The sequence below is a fragment of the Phoca vitulina genome, unplaced genomic scaffold, assembly GCF_004348235.1.
Source record: "Phoca vitulina isolate PV1807 unplaced genomic scaffold, GSC_HSeal_1.0 scaffold5, whole genome shotgun sequence".
Taxonomy (NCBI): domain Eukaryota; kingdom Metazoa; phylum Chordata; class Mammalia; order Carnivora; family Phocidae; genus Phoca; species Phoca vitulina.
In genome coordinates, this window is record NW_022589708.1 from 51,283,132 (window position 1) to 51,302,106 (window position 18,975).

The window sequence follows — 18,975 nt, forward strand, 5'->3', positions numbered from 1 at the left end:
ATGCCATTCCTACCAACACCAAAAAACACCTCTGTACTTTGCGCAGTTCTGTTTATCTCCAGATTCCACAGCAGCCAAGAGACTACAGATGGTGAACTATATATTTAGAGATAGCAATGTAAACATGTACATGAGCAAATTATTAATTTCTAAAGACTCAGGACAATGATAATCCAAACAGTACGGGGTCTAATCCAATGTGGGGGGTTTGGGTGACTCAGTCGTTAAGCGCCTGCCTTCGGCTCAGATCATGATCCCAGGGTTCTGGGATTGAGCCCTGCATCCAGCTCCCTGCTCAGTGGGAAACCTGTTTCTCCCTCTCCCACTCCCCCTGCTTGTGTTCCCTCTCTCACTGTGTCTCTGTCAAATAAATAAATAAAATCTTTAAAAAAAATTATTAAAAGTACTCTAAATAAAAGTTTGCAAACTCAAATTGCAGGCAAGATTATTCTGAAAAATAAAAATTTCTTAAAATGGAATTTTCTAGTACACTGATTTATAAATAAAATTCAAACTGTATAGGCCTTAATACCTAGGCACATATACACACACACTCATTCTAGTGGGGGTAATAATTATATCAAAATCCTAGATTTGAATATCAGTAAATAAAACCAAGCTTCCTACCATACCAAAGGAAAAAAAGGTAATATTCTGAGTTGTAAATTTTTACCCTGTTAATAAGGGAACCCTAACAGTTTAACATAAATTTTCCTTAGAATTAAAAGACAAATTTGTTTTTAAATTAAAATATCCTTAAAAGCAATTTTACCAAAAAACAGACACCTTCATTTGAGGCGGACTCTGAAATAATCCTGAGATAAAAATCAATGGCAGTAAGATATTAATAAATGAAACAATTTAGGTGATGAACTTTCTATTGCTCTAAAAGAAATAAGGAATAGGGCTTAGAAATCTACAACATGGAATGATTTATGTCTCTTCCGGGTTTTCAAGTATGTGTCAAGGTACAGGATAATTGGACTCTTTAGAATCTGCTAAAAGCGCAGATATGCTGGCTTGCTTACTAAATAGCCAAATTATTCATGTACCACTCACTACTCCTTCCTAATTTGTAGGTTCCAATTGCAAAGTTGGACCCACTGTCCTCTCTCAAGCAGGTATACAGCAGAAGAGCAAATATTCAAAGCAATACAAGAGTAAATTTTTAAAATATAAAAACATACTCATGCAATACTTTAGAGCAGGGATATCCCAACCTCAGCACTACTGCTATTTTGGACCAGCTACTTCTCTGTTGTGGGGGACAATTCTGTGCAATGTAGGATGTTTAGCAGTATCCCTGGCCTCTACTCACTAGGTATCCATAGCACATCCCCCATTCACCAGTCATGATAATCAAAAATCTCTTCAGACATTGCTAAATGTCCCCCAGGAAGCAATATCATCCCTACTTAGGAACCACTGCTTTAGAGAACTGTGATAAAACTCTACATTAGAGGGTGCCTGGGTGGCTCAGTCGTTAGGCGTCAGACCTTCGGCTCAGGTCATGATCCCGGGGTCCTGGGATCGAGCCCCGGATTGGGCTCCCTGCTCAGCGGGAAGCCTGCTTCTCCCTCTCCCACTCCCCCTGCTTGTGTTCCCTCTCTCACTGTGCTTCTCTCTGTCAAATAAATAAATAAAATCTTTAAAAAAAAGATTGCTTTAAAAAAAAAAACACAGAAATAATGGATTAGTTTATTAACATACAATTCCAATACTTACTATCTAATTTCTGTCCTCCTATAAAAGTTTCTAAAGCAGCAGCATAGTTTTTTTCATGGTATTCACATATCCTGCATGAGCATATTAAAAACAAATACCACACACACATGAGATCATGCAAAAAAGGATTTCTAAATTAAATATCCTAGTACTCTCTATTGGTAAAAAAATAATTTATTTTAAATATATGTTAATAAGCCCAGAGATTTTCTAATATACTGTAACATTAAATACAATTCTCATTAAAACCCAATTTTGGAACTCATTTCAAAAGGAATTTCTTGATTTAACTGTGTATACTTATACCAAAATATAGTTATGCTAAGAAACCAAAGAAGTTTCTTAAGAATAAAATTACACTTATCAACAGAAACAAGCTGGGATGTAACGTACACAGACACAGGGCTTTCACAGCATTAAATGTAGCCTGTCCAGCCTGGTTAAATACAATAAATTCCAAACAATGAACGAAAAAGGGATTTGAAATCCATCAGTTTCTTCTTTTCCTTGTAATTACTTCAACCATCACTATTTTAAAACACACTACAACAGAAGTATAAAATTATATTTAAAATTGAATCCTACCTCAGCTATAAAATGTATAAATACAGAATTTACTATTTACATAAAACTTAAAATTCATTCAACGAACTAAACACCTATTATCTATAGTCCAGACCCAATTAGAAGAGTAGTTATTGCATACCCTTTTCTCAGCATAGCAGTGGAATTATTTGGATTAAGTTCAAGAGATTTCTTTGCATCAGCAACAGCATCTACATACAAAAAAAAAAAAAAAAAGAAAGAAAGAAAGAAAAGAAAAGGGGGAGGGTTTAGTCAGTAATTTATGGATCCTAACAAGTTACATACAAAATTTGAATCAGCCCTACATTTTTAAGCTTTCAAGTTGATGCAATGGACAAATGCTTTTAAATTAGGAAAAACTAATCCAAGATATAATCCAAAAAAAATCACTCTCATACCTTATTAGCCTAATATTTAGCTTTCTTTTTAAAGCTATTCAGTCAATGTATAAAGCTTTGTCACAAAGTTCATCTAATTTTCTCATTAACATCATTTATGTAATTTGACTCAAGATATTTAGTTTTCCCTACCTAGATTCTCTACCCAGAATAATTTAAAAGTTACACAATATACAAAAATTACAAACAAGAGCATTTCATTTAAATAGTCTGTAAAACAATAAATGTGATGCTATTTTTTGTTAGTATATCCAATAACTACAAATGAAATCTATATAAATTCTCCACCCACTGAAGGAAGAAGAGACACCCAGAACATTTGTATGGGTGTTGCTCAACATATTTGTCATGTTTCAGCTACTTCACACCTTGCGTGAAAGACCAATTTAAAAATCTTCAAAGATAATATCTACTATATTTGATTCACTGTATCTTGGGTAAAATTTATAACTTATAAGAAATAATATATTTAGTAAGAAAAGTTACCACAGTAATTCCCAAGAAGAATGTGACAATAAGCTCTTTGACAATAATATTGAGCATCATCTGGTTTCTGTTCCAAAGCCTTAGTCAGCTCCTACAAATACAAACATGTTGAATGTCAATAAATGTTTTTAAAAGCAACTGAATTCTAATTAAACATGATTTTTAATCAAATAACCTATTATCATAAGCTATTTAGAGGAAAGATAACAGAATAAGCTTGGAGCTTTCCTTTGCAAGAGGATCAATATCACCCCTTCTCCAGTCTCTCCCCCAAAATCCACAATCTAATGTAGTATCTTAGCACAGTTCCTGGCCTATAGTAGAAACTCTAAATGGTAATTACTATCACCTCATTTATTCTGAAGAATTTATATACATTGACCATCAAAGATTTTCTCCCTCTAATTTGGAGAAGACTCGAAGATTTGAGATGCCTAGAAAATATGAAACCATCCAATAAAAACAAACAAAAAACCTGGAAGTTGAATCTAGAGCTCAGGAAGGTTAACAGAATCAATAAAGACACAATGAAGCTTATCTGGCCCTCCCCCATCATCTGTCAATAGCAGACAACCCTAAGAAATTACCGCATTCCGTTGAAAGCCCAGATACAGTACCTCATAGATAGCTACCATCAATATGAGATTAAAACTTTGTCACCCTGCGCAGTCACAGTATGTAAGTGGTAGCTGGAACAGTAATGATGCAAGAAATGACAGCACAATCAGTGAGGCCAAGAATAAATGTAGGCAAATAGGAATGCTTTGATTCTCTACCTAGTGCTCACACATTCTAGGGATTTGGTAGTTTTCTTAAAAGGTAAAATTACTTCAGGGGCGCCTGGGTGGGTGGCTCAGATGGTTAAGCATCTGCCTTTGGCCCAGGGTCCTGGGACTGAGCCCCACACAGGGCTCCCTGCTAGGCGGGAAGCCTGCTTCTCCCTCTCCCTCTACTGTTCCCCTTGCTTGTGCTCTCTTGCTCTAATAAATAAATAAAATCTTAAAAAAAAAAAAGTAAAATTACTTCAATAACAACACGTCACTGATTTTGCTCTTAGTAGCGTGATTCCCCAAAATCAAATTATACTATACTTGGTAATCATTTACCTAAAACGCAATATGCCTAAAATCCAAACCGCTTTTTACCTTCTTCACCTCTATCATCCTGATCCAAGCAATACTGAAAATCAGATCTTGTTTATGTCAATGGGCATAAAACTCTCCAACGTCTTTGCAGCTGACGTCTTTGCAGCTGACTCCAAGCAAAAGCCCAAGTTCTTCCAGTGACCTTCAAGGCCCTCCCTGATACAACCCTCTGCTAGCTCTCTGACCTCATCTCTTACTACTCTTCCTCTTGCTCCTCTACTCTAGCCACAATGGCCTCCTTGCTGTTCTTCAAACACCTTAGGACTCTGTACCTGCTGCTCCCTCTCACCAGAAAGCTCTTCCCCACATGTGCTCAGAAGATCCATCCCATCACCTTATAGTTAGTGACAAGACTGTCAAATCCAGGTCTGACTCCAAATCTGCTTTTTGAACACCAAACCACACTGCCTCTTGGTAACCTCTCTTTAATCCAAGTATCTTTCACATACCAATGACATTTGTATTAATATGTTTCCTAACACTTTGAAATTCCTAAGTTAAATGATACCATCTTGTACTTAAACTTTCAACAATTTTGAAAACCTCTGATAGCTTCTTACCTATCTACTCAAATACATCTTCAAACCAAATTTCTAGCCTCTCCTCAGCAAGAAAACAGGTATGAGTCAAAAAGCTACTATAAATTATACTAGGATCTGGTTCATCAATTTATAAGTATTTTTAAACATATATTATGTAACAAAGACAGGCCAGACACTGGGGGTACAAAGATAAATAAAATGGAATCAAGTAAAACTGATTTTCAAACAACCAACTTACAAATGACCTTTAAAAACACAAACCAACTGTTGGTTAAGGAGAACCATTTATGTCACTCAGTTAAATAAACTAAGCAATTCACTTATTGGGCTATTATTTTGAAAAGTTACCAAAAAACAGAACACAAACTGAACACTATGACACACAAATATAAGTCATAAAACACAATAACCAGTTTATTTTGAATAAACAATATACACTATAATAAAACCAGAAAAAGTGAAATTAAAACAATGATTTGGGTTGTATTAACAACATCAGACTTGTGGCATGTTTTGAGAGTTCTACTGTTTCTGTGACAACAGTTGCCCGATGCTAGAGCAAAGAGACTAGAGAGAGGTATCTCAAAGGCAAGGACTTCAGTGCCAACATTTGAATTAAAGGGGCAAAAGGCCATTATTTAATGCAGACTCACATAAAATGAGTTAGTTTATAGTCAAGCAACTTACAGTTCTCAAAAATAAAGAAACTCAATGAACTATGAAATATAATTACATTGAAATCTTTACCAAGATAATGGTGAAGGAAGTACCTTGATAATCCAAATCGGGGAAAAACTCCTTTTTAACGCACTGAAATTGTTTAAAACTTAGATCTCAGAAAATGAATTTCCAAATCTTTAAAGTTTTAGGTTTTTTAAAAATGCTAGTCAATAAGTTAACTTCTTGTTAAGGTTAAAAGCAAAAGCAAACTGCTCAGACTGATCTAACTGCTGAAGGCATGTAGCTCTGGGTATCTCAGTTTGATTCCACTTCACATTTTCTTCTAGCCACAGCTAATTCCCAATCACAGATAATAAACAAGAGTACCAACCGTTCTCCCTTCCTAAACTACCTAGCACTGCTAAAGCTTGTTTGGAGCGCAGCCACTCGTATACCCTTACCATGTAACCATGCAGAACAGGTAACACTGCATTTATGCTAACTCTCTCTGTTCTCAATGCTCTGAACAAAGCTATTAATGGTCAGCTACTTCAAAGTCAGCTATCAAACCTTTAATTATATTATACATCCCTAGACCTACCCCCTCCTCCAGAGGAAGACCTGATGCCTTGAACCCAGAGACTTGTCACTTCTCAACTATATAACCCTGAGCAAGTGAACCTCTTTGGTCTCAGCTTCCTTTTGAGTAAAATACAAATACCCACCTCAGTTGTTATAAGAATTATGGTAGGAGTCATTTCACATAACACATCTGAGTGCCTACCACATCGCAGGCACTACATGGAGAATGTGGTAAAAAAGACACACAAAACCCCTGCCACCTTGTTAGCTTACAATGGGGCTCAATTTAGATAGGGTGGTCCAAGAAAGTAAGTTTCTCTGAGGTGACATGTCAGCTGAAATCTCAAATGATGAGCATCTCCAAGCAAAATGAGATAGTACAAGAGAGTACATTTTAAGCAAAAGGAATTGCAAGTCCATAGGCCCTCCACAAGGACTGAGCTTGATACATTTCAAGTGACATTTAAAAAAAAAAAAAAAAAAAAAGACAGCACTGGGGCACCTGGGTAGCTTAGTTGGTCAGGCCTCTGCCTTCAGCTCAGGTCATGATCCTGGGGTCCTGGGATCAAGTCCTGGATCAGACTCTGCTCAGTGGGTAGTCTGCTTCTCCCTCTGCCCCTCATCCTGTTTGTGCTCGCGCGTGCACCCTTCTGTCTCAAATAAATAAATAAAATCTTAAAAAAAAAAGTGTGGCTAGAACCTAGAGAGCAAAGAAGCTGCAAGATGCCTACCCTCAAGGGCCTCATCTTGTACCTTACATTACTTATCTTCATTATAGCCCTTTCAAATAGGTCCTACTTAGTCTCACTTCACAGATAGGAAATCGGATCCCCAGTGACATCAGGAATTTTCCTGAGGTTACAGAGTTATTATGAAACGACGGGACCCAAGCACTCTGATTCCAGAGCCTGAGGGTTTTTTTTTTGTTTTTTGTTTTTTGTTTTGAAGTAAACTCTACCCTCAACATGGGGCTCAAACTCACAATCCCAAGATCAAGAGTTTCATGTTCTACCGAATGAGCCAGCCAGGTACCCCCAGAGCCTATGCGCTTAACCACTATTCATACTGGGCCTCAAAAGATTCTCGTAATTCACACGTCTTCTCTACCTAGTGAAATGAGACATCCTCTGTAAGGTTTTTCTGACTACCCTGGTTAGCCTCTACTCTGCTGTGTTCTTAGTGTACTTCATACACCACTCCATTAGAATATTTACCTTATATTTTAATAATCTGTTGACTTGTCTGTCTCTCCACTAGACTGCAAACTTCCTCAATGCAGTCTTTTCATCTTTAGATCCCTGGCTCTCAGTACAAAATTCACCACTAATATGTACTATTATATAATGAATGAATGAAAAATGTGCATCAGCTTGATACAAACATTTCCCCTTTAATCCTAACTGGATGGTCTTGTAACATTTTAAGTGATGTATCATCAAGTGTCCTCAATTTCAAAATGACTAGTTGACTCTTGAACAATGACATTGTGTTAGGGGCACTGACCCTCCCAGTCAAAAACCCAATCCAAGTGTAACTTTTGACTCCCCAGAAACTTAACAGCCTTCTATTGACCGGAAGCCTTACCGATAACATAAACAGTCAACTAGAACATATTTTGTATGCTATAGGTATAGGTACTATATACTATATTCTTACAATAAAGCTAGAGAAAAAAAATTAGGAATTCGTAAGAAAAACACATTTACAGTACTGCACATATTAGAAAATGTCCATATATAAGTGGGCCAATGCAGTTCAAACCCAGGTTGTTCAAGGGTCAACTGTGAGGTCACTTCAAGCTTTAAAAAGAACACTTTCTCGGGGAGCCTGGGGGGACCAGTCAGTTAAGTATCCAACTCTTGATTTTGGCTCAGATCATGATCCTGGGGGTCGTGGGATCTAGCCCCACATCAAGCTCCGTGCTGAGCATGGAGCCTGCTTAAGATTCTCCCTCTCCCCTCCGCTCTGTTTCTCTCAAATAAATAATTAATTAATTAAAAATGAAAAACACTGTCTCTTAACACAGCTGGTTCTTATCATGATCATTATCCCCACTCCCAGTTTCTGATTCAAGTAGGTGGTGGGTCCTGAGAATTTGCATTTCTAACAAGTTCTCAGGCGATGCTGCTGCAGCTGGTCTCAGGATGATACTTTTGAGAATTACTTTTCTACAGCACTAGACTAAGAGTCTGGACACTTGTGTCCTGAAGGTCCCATTCTGCCTCTAATTGGCTATATACACCTCTATGACAGATCATTTCGATTTCTTTGGGTCTCAGTTTTCTTCTGTAAAATGGAAGGGTAAGTACTACACCATATGAGCTGTAAGGGCTTCGAATAATCTCAGATGGAGTCCAACTATTTGCATTTCTAATAAATTCGCAGGTGGTGCTGATGCTGCTGGTTCAAAAGCCACACTTTAAGAATCAAGGTTTTAAAGCTAACCACATGCCTATTCTATGCAATTTCATTCCTAGGTATGTACACCCCTCAAAAAAGGAGTGCATGTGTTCACCAAAATACCCATACAAAAAAATTCACAGTGGCTTTATTCATACTAGCTAATAACTGGAGATAAGCCAAAGTCCATTGTTAGAACTGTGCTCTATTTTTATACAATGAAATACTATACATCAATGAAAAAATACCACTTCACACAACATGGACATATCTCACATGAGAGTACCAAACTCAACTGGGTAACTACTGCATTATTCTGTTTATAGGAAGTACAAGAACAAGCAAAACTGATGCTGACAGAGATACGAATGGGAGTTACCCGGAGGGTAAGCAGAATTATTGGCTGAGAAGCAGCATGAGGGAATTGTGAGGATGAAAGTGTTCTCTATCTTGATCTGGGGGCTATACATATATAAAACTACAACTTCAGTAGTTGCAGACTTAAGATTTATAATATAGCATACATCAAAGGGATGGAAAGGGACAACAAAATTCATTACAATAATTTCCTTTAAAAGCAACTCATATAAACTGGATTTCCAAAAGTGGCACTGGGGCTAAGAGGACCATAACAAATGTAGATTCTGAAATTAATAGCTGTCTAGATGACATAATGAATTGTGAAGAAAGATGCTCAATGCCTCCTGTAATACTATTCTAATACTGATCCCAGAAGCCTCATTAGGAAACATCATAGCACAAATGACCAACCAACCATTTTATTTGAGGGCCTTCATATCTAGATCCAAAAAAACATACTCCAACTTAAAAAGCCCTACAGGACCTAGCCCCTGGTTTCCTTCCCACCTCCTCATCACTTATTCCTCCATCATCCCACTCTAGTTAAATGGGCCTTTTTGCTGCTCCCTGTACAAGCCAACCTCATTCCTACCTCAGGATCTTTGCAATGGCTCTTTTCCTGCCCAGAATGTTCTTTCCACAGAGCTCACTCCCTCAGGTCTCTCCTCAAGTATCACTCCTTCAGAGAGACTCTACTACCCACGTGGCAAATTTCTTTTAAGGTCCTAGCTAGCAAAAAACTTCTCTTGCCTCAAATTGCTAACCTTACCTATATTACATTATAACAACCCAACAGGGTTTGGTTTCCTTCTTCCCTCCTGCTTCAAAGCAAAAAACCCCTGCTTAAATTTTGCAACCAACTGCATCATGTATCCTTAACTTGGGCTCTCTTTATTATTTTAAATTATTTAATTCTTGCTCTTTTGACTTTTCTTTTTGGCTTTATAGTCTTTCACTTCACACAAAGGGCCTTGTAAGTCAGTTAAATACATAAACAAGACTTTACTCCATAGCAATCAGTGTCTTGCATAAAGCAACTGCAAATAGTTTTGATAAATAAATGAATGAATAATGAACAGTAACAGGACTTCTGAAAATATTCAAAGACATACGGGAAAAGGTTTTTGTTCAGCAGTCTGCACTTAGCACAACATCTGGTATGTAAGAATGGCAAAAACCGAGTTAATTAACAAACATCATCAAGCCTAGATTTCACTTTTTCTTCTAGTCACACATACTATTAAAAAAAAAAAAAAAATTCCTTCCGGGCCAACTATGAATGTCAACTACACCCCCCAGAATAGATCAAGTACTCCCAAGGAGCTAAGAGGATGCAGTAACGGTGCAGGAGTGGGAGGGGGCAAGAACACGGGTTTGGAGTAACTGGGCCACTGTGGAACCAAGGAGAGACGGAAGCTGTCAGTATTAGGGCCGATACATCATAAAAACAGCAACGCCGGTCCCAGGAAGGCAGAGCTGGGAAGAGTCGGGGTCCGCCGGGACCCGTCGTGGCCGCGTTCCCCCAAGAAAAGTGGAGGAAGCTGAGATTGGTTCTCTCACCTCTAACGCCGCCTGGGGGTCCTCCTCGATCAGAGCATCTGAGAAGCTCCGGAAAAACCTGCCAGGGAAAACAACGACATGCTCACTAACCAAGTGGGGGGTAGGTGCGAGGGGGAGATAAAAATAAATAGCAAGAATGAAAACACGCACTTCTGGGCTGTTGCAGGTTCTGCTGCAGCTGCCGCCATCCCTAAAAATCGCTGTTGCTGTTAGAGCAGCTTCCTCCGAGGTTATGAGCTACACCGCCGCCGCCCAACGGGGAAACTTCTGGAGAAGCACCAACCGAGCTTCCGTCCTAAGTAGCCAACGAGCAGCCACGCAGCGTGTCGCGGGGCGGGGGAGGGGAGACGAAAAGCGTGCGCAGGGCCGGCTGGGACCGTGGAGGACTGAGTCTCCCCGCCGGCCCCAGTCCCGTGACCGGCACTCTCAGTCCCCGCCCCTCGCAGCCATGGTTACGGAGGCGTCGGCTATTCACGCTTGCCCTGTCTTCCACTACGCCTCCGCACCCCAATAGAACCTTCAGCGGTAGTAGCTCCAAAGCACTTTTGTAGCATACTGTTATTCCACAGGAACATGGGGCGTTTGGGAGAGTTTGGACGTCTATTAATAACAAGGCACGTCGGGCTCCATTTTCATCACCGTTCACCACAGTTCTCATCATGGCTACCGGAGGTAGCCAAGCCTTTCGAGACCCGTGACGTCATTCGCCTATACGTGTTCTTTTCCGGGAGCATAGTTTCGGCTTGCGCGTAGATCCCGTGATCTCTGCGCCGGGAATCCTAACGGACAAGGACTCGCCGGAAATCGTTCTGCTTTGCAGATGCTAGAGTGAAGGAAGCCCTTTGGTTCCGGTGCGGTTGTACTAGTCCATTACCCACAACTCCGCAGCCCCAGGCCTTTTTCGTATTTGGCTTCTCCGATTGAGAAGAAAACCTGTTACATCCGAAGGCACCAAAGGGAGGAAGGTGGCCCGAGGTTGTGTCAGTACTGTTTTACTTTTCCAACGTAGTCGGTCCTATTCTCCCTCACCGCTCTTTGACATATGAAGACCAGATAGAAGCTTCCAGCAAGTTCCAAGGAGGAGGGAGTGGGAGTGAGTTTCTCAGTCAGTAGAGATTAACAAGTAAATGGACTTGAGTGTCTACTGCATCCAAAATCTAAACTACCTGGGATTCAAAGTTGTTAATATGCCCTCCAGAAATTTAAACTAATTGTTTTGCATGCTGAAGTGAAAGGGGAATGACCCTATATAAGGAATAAGGACGGATTCCTCAAAGGTGTGATACCTGAGCCTCAGCTTCAAAAGCTAAATTAGTGGATGAAGGAAATGAAAAACACAATTTGGATAGCCTAGGACGTGTATTAGAAAAACAATAATGTGAGTTCTAAAATTGGTGGAGCCAGAATTCAAGTTAGACGCTCACTGGAGAGGTAGGTGAAATGCCAGGTCATAAAGGGCTAGCCTGTGGTCTTCGGAGAAGCTTGGTTGTGATTCTCGTACCGGTGCTAGCCCATTACAGAATTTCTAATTTAAAAAGGCGGTAACAGTCAAATTTGCATTTTTGAAAGTATATTATTGTGTCTGTGCTATGGAACAACGATTAAAGGGAAAAGAGCAGTTGTTGGGAGACTGTGTTGGGAGAGTGTTACAAGCCAAAGTGACTCTTAAGTAGGTCAGTGATTGTAGGGATGGACAGAAGGTTAACAGAAATACGTGAGGTAAAACTCGCTGGGTTTGCTGATCTTTCATGTTCAGTGCTTTTTGTGTCCTATTAATAAGGCTTCATCAACTCCAAGGCCATGAAGATATTCTTTGTGTTTTCTTCTAGATGCTTTATTAATTTAACTTTGACATCTAGGTCTAGGATTTATCTCAATTTTTTGTGAAAGGGATCAAGGTTCATTTCCCCCCATATGGATATCCAGTTGACCCAGCCCTATTTATTAAAAAGACTATCGTTTGTCATTTCCCCCATCATATTTTTCAGGCACCTTTGTTGTAAAGTGGATGACCATATATAGGTGGGCCTGTTTCCAGGTTCTCATTCCATTGGTCTGTTTGTCTAACCTTGTACCAGTACCACACTGTCATAATTAATGTAGCTTTATAATAAGTCTTGAAGTCCTAGAACTGTTCAAGGTTGCCTTAGCTATTCTAAGTCCTTTGTAATTTCCATTATTTTAGACATCTTATAAAATTTATTTCCATTAATTTATAAATTTTAGAATAAGCTTGTCAACTTAAAAAAAAAAAACTGCTGGAATTTTATTTGGACTTTATTGGCTCTATGGATCTGTTTGGGGAAAACTGGCATCTTAATATTGAGTTCTCCAACCCATAAGTATCATTCATACACCTTCCATTTATTTAAATGGTCTTTAATTTCCTTCAGCAGTGTTTTGTAAATTGCAGTGTAGTGGTTTCACGTATCTTTCATTAGACTTATACTTGGGTATTTGGCTTTTTAGTACTATTTTAAGTAACATTTAAAAAGTCTTATATTCTACTTCTTTGTTGCTGATATATAGAAACAGTATTGATTTCTACATATTGACCTTATATTCAGCTTTCTTACCAAGTTCTCTTATTTCTAATACCTTGTAGTTTCTTTTAGAATTTCTATGATTACAATTTTGTCATCTGTTAATAAAGATGGTTTAATGTCGTGTGCAATGATTATACCTTTTATTTATTTTTCTTGGTCTTTTTCTGGCTAGTATGTCTCATTTAGTGTTGACTAGAATAGTGATAATGGGCTTCTTAGCTATAACATCAGAGGGGAGAGCATTCAATAGCAAAAGCTTTTTTTGCCTTTGTTGAAATGTTCATATCTATTTTTTCTTTAATATGTTAAGTCAGTTACTTTGGTTGATCTTCAAATGTTATTTAAATGGCCAATATGCATATGAAAAGAAGTTCTACATCAATAGCTATATTAGGGACATTAAAATCATGCTTCAGTCCTAAACACTCACCAGAATTGTTTAAAAGGAATTCCAATACCAAGCCTTGGCAAAGTGGAGCACCTATAACTTATGTATATCCCTAGTAGGAGTATAAATTGGTGGAATTACCTTAGAAAACTTTCTAAGATTTTTTTTTAAGTAATCTCTACAGCCAAGGTGGGGCTTGAACTTAAAACCCGAAGATCAAGAGTCACATGCTTCACTGACTGAGCCAGCCAGGCACCCCTAGAAAATTTTTTGACCGTATCTACTAAAGCTAGTCCCATATATACCCTATTATCCAATAATTCTACCATTGGGCATATCCCCAAGAGAAAAGAGTACTTATGTTTGTGTACAAGAATATTGATTACAGCATTATTCACAGTAGGAAAAACTGGAAATGTCCTTTGATAGGAGGAAAAAACTATAGAGCAATGATTTAAGAATGAACTACCAATACACACAACAGTATGTATGAACCTCACATACATAATGTTGAGTTAAAGAAGCCAGACAAGGTACATCCTGATTGGTTCCATTTATATGAAGATAAAAACTATTTTGAGGGATACCAGAAAGTGATCTAGTTGGGAAGAGCTGTGAGGGAAACTTCTTGGATGCAGGAAATGCCACACGTCTTGATTTAGGTGGCAGTTACATCAATATATTCAGATGCAAAATTTTATTGAGTTATACACATAAGATTTGTGCCTTTCATGCCTCAATAAATAGGGAAAGATTTAAAATCAACAATTTCAAATTTATGACATTTACAATTGCATCAAAAATATTAAATACTAAAAAATAAATCTGAGAAAGAATGTGCAAAAAGTATATATTGAGAATTATGAAAGTTTGCTGAGAGAAATTAAAGAACACTTAAACAAATGGTGAGGCATCTATGGAGACTCAATATTGTTAAAATGTCAGTTCTTCCAAAGTTGATCTATAGATTCAACATGATCCCAATCAAAACCCCAAAGGCTTTTTCTGTTTCAGAAGTTGACATACTGAGTCTGCAAATTCAAATGGAAATGCAGAGTTAGAATAGTCAAATCAACTTTGAAAAATAAATTTGGAGAGCTAACACTACCTAATTTCAGCACATCAACCTTGTGTACTGGCACAAAGATAGACAAATTGATAGAACAGAATAGAGTCCATAAATACACCTGTACATACATAGACAACTAATTTTCAACAAAGGTCCAAAGGTAATTCAGGGTAGATAGTTGAAAGGATACTTGGGGTGCCTGGGTGGCTCAGTCCATTAAATGTCTGCCTTGGGCTTAGGTCATAATCCTGGGGTCCTGGGATGGAGCCCAGCGTCAGCCTCCCTGCACATTGGGGAGTCTGCTGCTCCCTCTCCCTCTGCTCCTCCCTCCACTCGTGCTTGCGTATGCGTGTGCTCTCTCTCTAATAAATAACTAAATCTTAAAAAAAATTAATTCAAAATGGATCATGGACCTAAATGTAAAACTTCAAAGTTTAAAATTTCTAGGGACGCCTCAGTGGCTCAGTCAGTTGAGCATCCAACTCTCGGTTTCTGCTCGGGTCATGGATCTTGGCGTTGTGAACTCAAGCCCTGTGCCAGGCTCTGCACTCAGCAGGGAGTCTGCTTGTGATTCTCTCCCTCTTCCTCTGCCCCTACCCCCACTCACGTGTGCGCTCTCTCTAAAATCCTAAAAAAAAAAAAAAACTTTAAAACTCTAGAAGGAAGAAAATCTTAGTGACCTTGGATTAGGCAAAGATTTCTTAGATATGACACTAAAAGCATGTTCCTTAAGAGGAAATTGATAAATTGGACTTTACCAAAATTAAAAGGTTTCCGCACTTTAAAAATAGTTGGGAATCATATTGCTGATAAAGAGCTTGCATCCAGAATATATAAAGAGTTCTCAAAACCCAGTAATAAAAAAACAACAGAATTTTTAACAGGCAAAAAATTTTAACAATCATTTCATCAAAGAAGATATGTGGATGTCACATAAACACATCAAAAGATGTTCAGAATCAGTGTCCTTAGAGAGATGTAAATTAAACCACAATGAGATACCACAACACATTAAAATGGCTAAAATGTTAGGGGCACCTAGGTGGCTCAGTTGGTTAAGGGTCTGCTTTTGGCTGTGGTCATGATTCCAGGTTCCTGGGATCAAGCCCTACGTCGGGCTCCCTGCTCAGTGGGGAGTCTGCTTCTCTCTCTCCCCCTGCCCCTCCACCCCGCTCGTGCTCTCTCTCTCTCTCGTTCACTCTCTCTAAAATAAAATCTTTTTTTAAAAAATGGCTAAAATGTTAGGATGTAGAGCAACTGAAAAACTCATACTCTGCTGGTGGGAATGTAAAATGGCACAACCGTCATATGACCCAGACAGACCACTCCTAGGTATTACCAAAGAGATAAGAAAATGCATGTCCATATAAAGATTTGTACAGGCATATTCATAGCAGCTTTAATGGTAATAGCTGAAAATAGAAACAACCCAAATGTCCATCCACAGGTGAGTAGATAAACAAGCTGTAGTATATCTATGCAATGAAATATAAGTAATAAAAGGAATGATAAACTGGGGTGCCTGGGTGGCATGCTTGGTTGAGCGTCTGACTCTTGGTTTCGGCTCAGGTCATGATCTCAGGGTCCTGAGATTAAGCCCCACATCAGGCTCTGCACTCAGCATGGAGTCTGCTTGAGATTCTCTCTCCCTCTCCCTCCGCCCCTTCCACTCAGGTTCTCTCTCTCTCTCAAATAAATCTTAAAAAAAAAAAAAAGGAATGATAAATTGATGCACACCACAACATGGATAAATTTCAAAATAATTACACTAAGTAAAAGAAGCCAGACAAAAAATAGTATATACTCTATGATTCCATTTATAAAAATCCTAGAAAATGCCAACTAATATAATCTATAGTGACAGAAGGCAGATCAGTGGTCAACTAGGGGGTGGAATAGGCCAAGAATAGCAAGGAGCAACAGCAAGAAGGGAGTAGTTACAAAGAGGCACAAGGTAACTTTTAGGGTAATGTTCACCAAACCTGGGAAGGTTCACTATTTGATTATTGTGATGATGAGTTTATACTCTTTAAACATGTGCAGTTTATTGTATGTCAATTACAGCTCCATAAAGCTATTTTTAAGGCAAGTTTGGCTCCATAGATAAGATTTGAGAGTCATCAGCATACAGATGGTAGTTAGCAACATGAGAAAACTAGTGTGAAAACGGGCAAGGAGAAAATGTAGTTAGTCAGGTATTTAATAAATATCTAGTATGTACAGTTATAAATATTACACTAGGACCTGAAAGTACTAAAATTACTACAAGTTTGGCTCTTATATAGTGTTGGAATCACACCTATCAGCCGGCAATTATTATTGTTGTGTTGTATGTGCCCAAATGGGAGAAATTAAAAGGCTCTATGACAGCAGTGGGAAGCTTCTAAGAGCTCAGAGAAAGCTCTCAAGAGGAAGTAATGTCTAAGCTGAGGTTCAAAGAACAGGTAGACGTTAGCCAAATAGAATGAGATAAACTGGGGGCACCTGGCTAGCTCAGTCGGAAGAGCATGTGACTCTTGATCTCAGGATCATGAATTTGAGCCCCACATTGGGTGTAGAGATTACTTAAAATAAATATTTTTTTAAAAAAGAATGAGATAAACTGTGCAGAGTGACAGCAAATGCAGGGGTTTTGTTTTTTCCTAACTACGTCCCCTTCACCCACCCAACCACCAAATTGTGTAAATTCATGCTCCACAAAATCTGGATTTTCCCTCACAGAAGACAGGTCATTCTTTTGGGCAGCTCAGAATCTCAGACCCCTTATGTTTCCTTGAGTCTTAATGCCCACTGAGGCAGCCTCCTCTATAGAAGCTGAAAATGCCAAACTAGTTGAGAAGCTAAACTTTTGCTTTCTCAACATCCCTTGGAGTTCACGTCCTGGCTGGACACTTGACCTAGGCTCTGCCCTTCACAGAAATTGGTAGCTAGTTGACACAATGAATCAAGGAAGTACCCTGGTTAATTCTCTCTCGAGGCAGCAGCACTCCTATCAAGATCCAATTCCTAAGGCAGTAGAGACAGTAATACAAAGCTCGGTGTTCAGTCCTTGACAACAGTGTACAACTTCCCTGCTAGAATAGTTGTGCAGTTTGTTCCTAGCTATATGACTCAGATGGATCTCGATTCTCTAGTCCTTGTGTCTATTCTATGAGCTATGCAATATTCTTCTAATAGAACTTCTTTTATGCTAAAAACCAGAATTCATTTCTGTTGCTAATGACCAAGAACTCAAACTGACAGACAGTTTGGTATTTGGAAGTGGAATGATCCCCAACTGACCCTGGTTTGTGTAACTGGCCAGCTATGTCTAAGAGGCAGGATGGAAGGCACTGAGGACACAACTCTTCTAGATGGGAATATGGTGACCCTGGGACAGGGCATCAAACTTACACCATCAAGAAATGCATTCTAAAGCTGGGGAACCCTGGAAAAAATCTTTTTCTGAGCGCTCATACTAGATGTGGCTGAGGAGGACAAGAAACCAGGGAGCACAGCTGATCTGAAAAAGAGGTCTGCACATCATCCCAAACATCCTAGTCATGAAACTGGATCAAGTAACTGGATGAGACTTTGGCTGATCTCTCTTTGGGAATGAAGTTTTATGTAGGCATGAGCACTTTTGAAAGTGTATGTAAAGGAAGGAGGATGTGTATGGGTGATAGTAAACTGCATCATTCCTCCCTTATTTCTTGCTATGGAGCCCTAATTTTGTTTGGCTGTCCATCTCCCTAACACACAACTAAGTCATTTATGGTAATCCTACTTCCTTGGCCAGCAGTTTGTTTAGGAAGGGGTATATGACCAATCTAGCCAATAAGCTCTGAAGAGATGGCTGCTCAGGGTGTTCTGGGAAAGGTCTTCTTACTGATAAACAGAAACACAGAAGGAACTTGCAACTATGGCAGAAGCCATTCTAGAAAGTAACCAAAATCCTGAGGATGGGAAAGCAGAGAGGGAAGAAATCTGGTTGCTCACTATCACCCCTGAGTTCCTGAATTAACTAACGTGGAAACCTAACTCCAGACTTCTTGTTTTGTACTATTTAATGATTTTGAATTGGGCTTTTGTCTGTTTCATGCAACTGAAAGCAACCCAATCTTTACTGACAGTTACAATTTGGAGAGTAAAATTTGAAGAGAAGGCTGGTGGGACCAAGAAGGGGTAAGACCATGCAGGACATCAACTCTGTCTGAGGACGGTAAGGAAGGGCTCGACACTGAAGGGTTTGACATAATTAAACTGGCACTCCTGTTGCATTGGGGAGAACAGACTGGAGGGGCACAAGATGAGGACAATGAAAAGAACAGAGATCAGGGCGCCTGGGTGGCTCCGTCGTTAAGTGTCTGCCTTCGGTTCAGGTCATGATCCCAGGGTCCTGGGATCGAGTCCCCTATCGGGCTCCCTGCTCAGTGGGAAGCCTGCTTCTCCCTCTCCCACTCCCCCTGCTTGTGTTCCCTCTCTAGCTGTGTGTCTCTGTCAAATAAATAAATAAAATCTTTAAAAAAAAAAAAAAGGAAGGAAAAGAA

The 18,975-nt window shown here is 39.1% G+C and overlaps 1 protein-coding gene across 1 annotated transcript in view; it reads right to left on the reverse strand.

Moving 5' to 3' along the window:
* Window positions 1-12,432, reverse strand: part of SUGT1 (SGT1 homolog, MIS12 kinetochore complex assembly cochaperone) — a 40,451-nt gene extending 28,019 nt beyond the window's left edge. The window contains exons 1-5 of the mRNA XM_032402908.1: window positions 10,594-12,432; window positions 10,444-10,501; window positions 3,195-3,285; window positions 2,432-2,501; window positions 1,726-1,796 (exon numbers count right to left, since the gene is read on the reverse strand). Of these exons, the coding sequence (XP_032258799.1) occupies window positions 1,726-1,796; window positions 2,432-2,501; window positions 3,195-3,285; window positions 10,444-10,501; window positions 10,594-10,631 (328 nt within the window). The 5' untranslated portion in view covers window positions 10,632-12,432. The remainder of the gene's footprint in view (window positions 1-1,725; window positions 1,797-2,431; window positions 2,502-3,194; window positions 3,286-10,443; window positions 10,502-10,593) is intronic.
* Window positions 12,433-18,975: the final 6,543 nt, after the last annotated feature.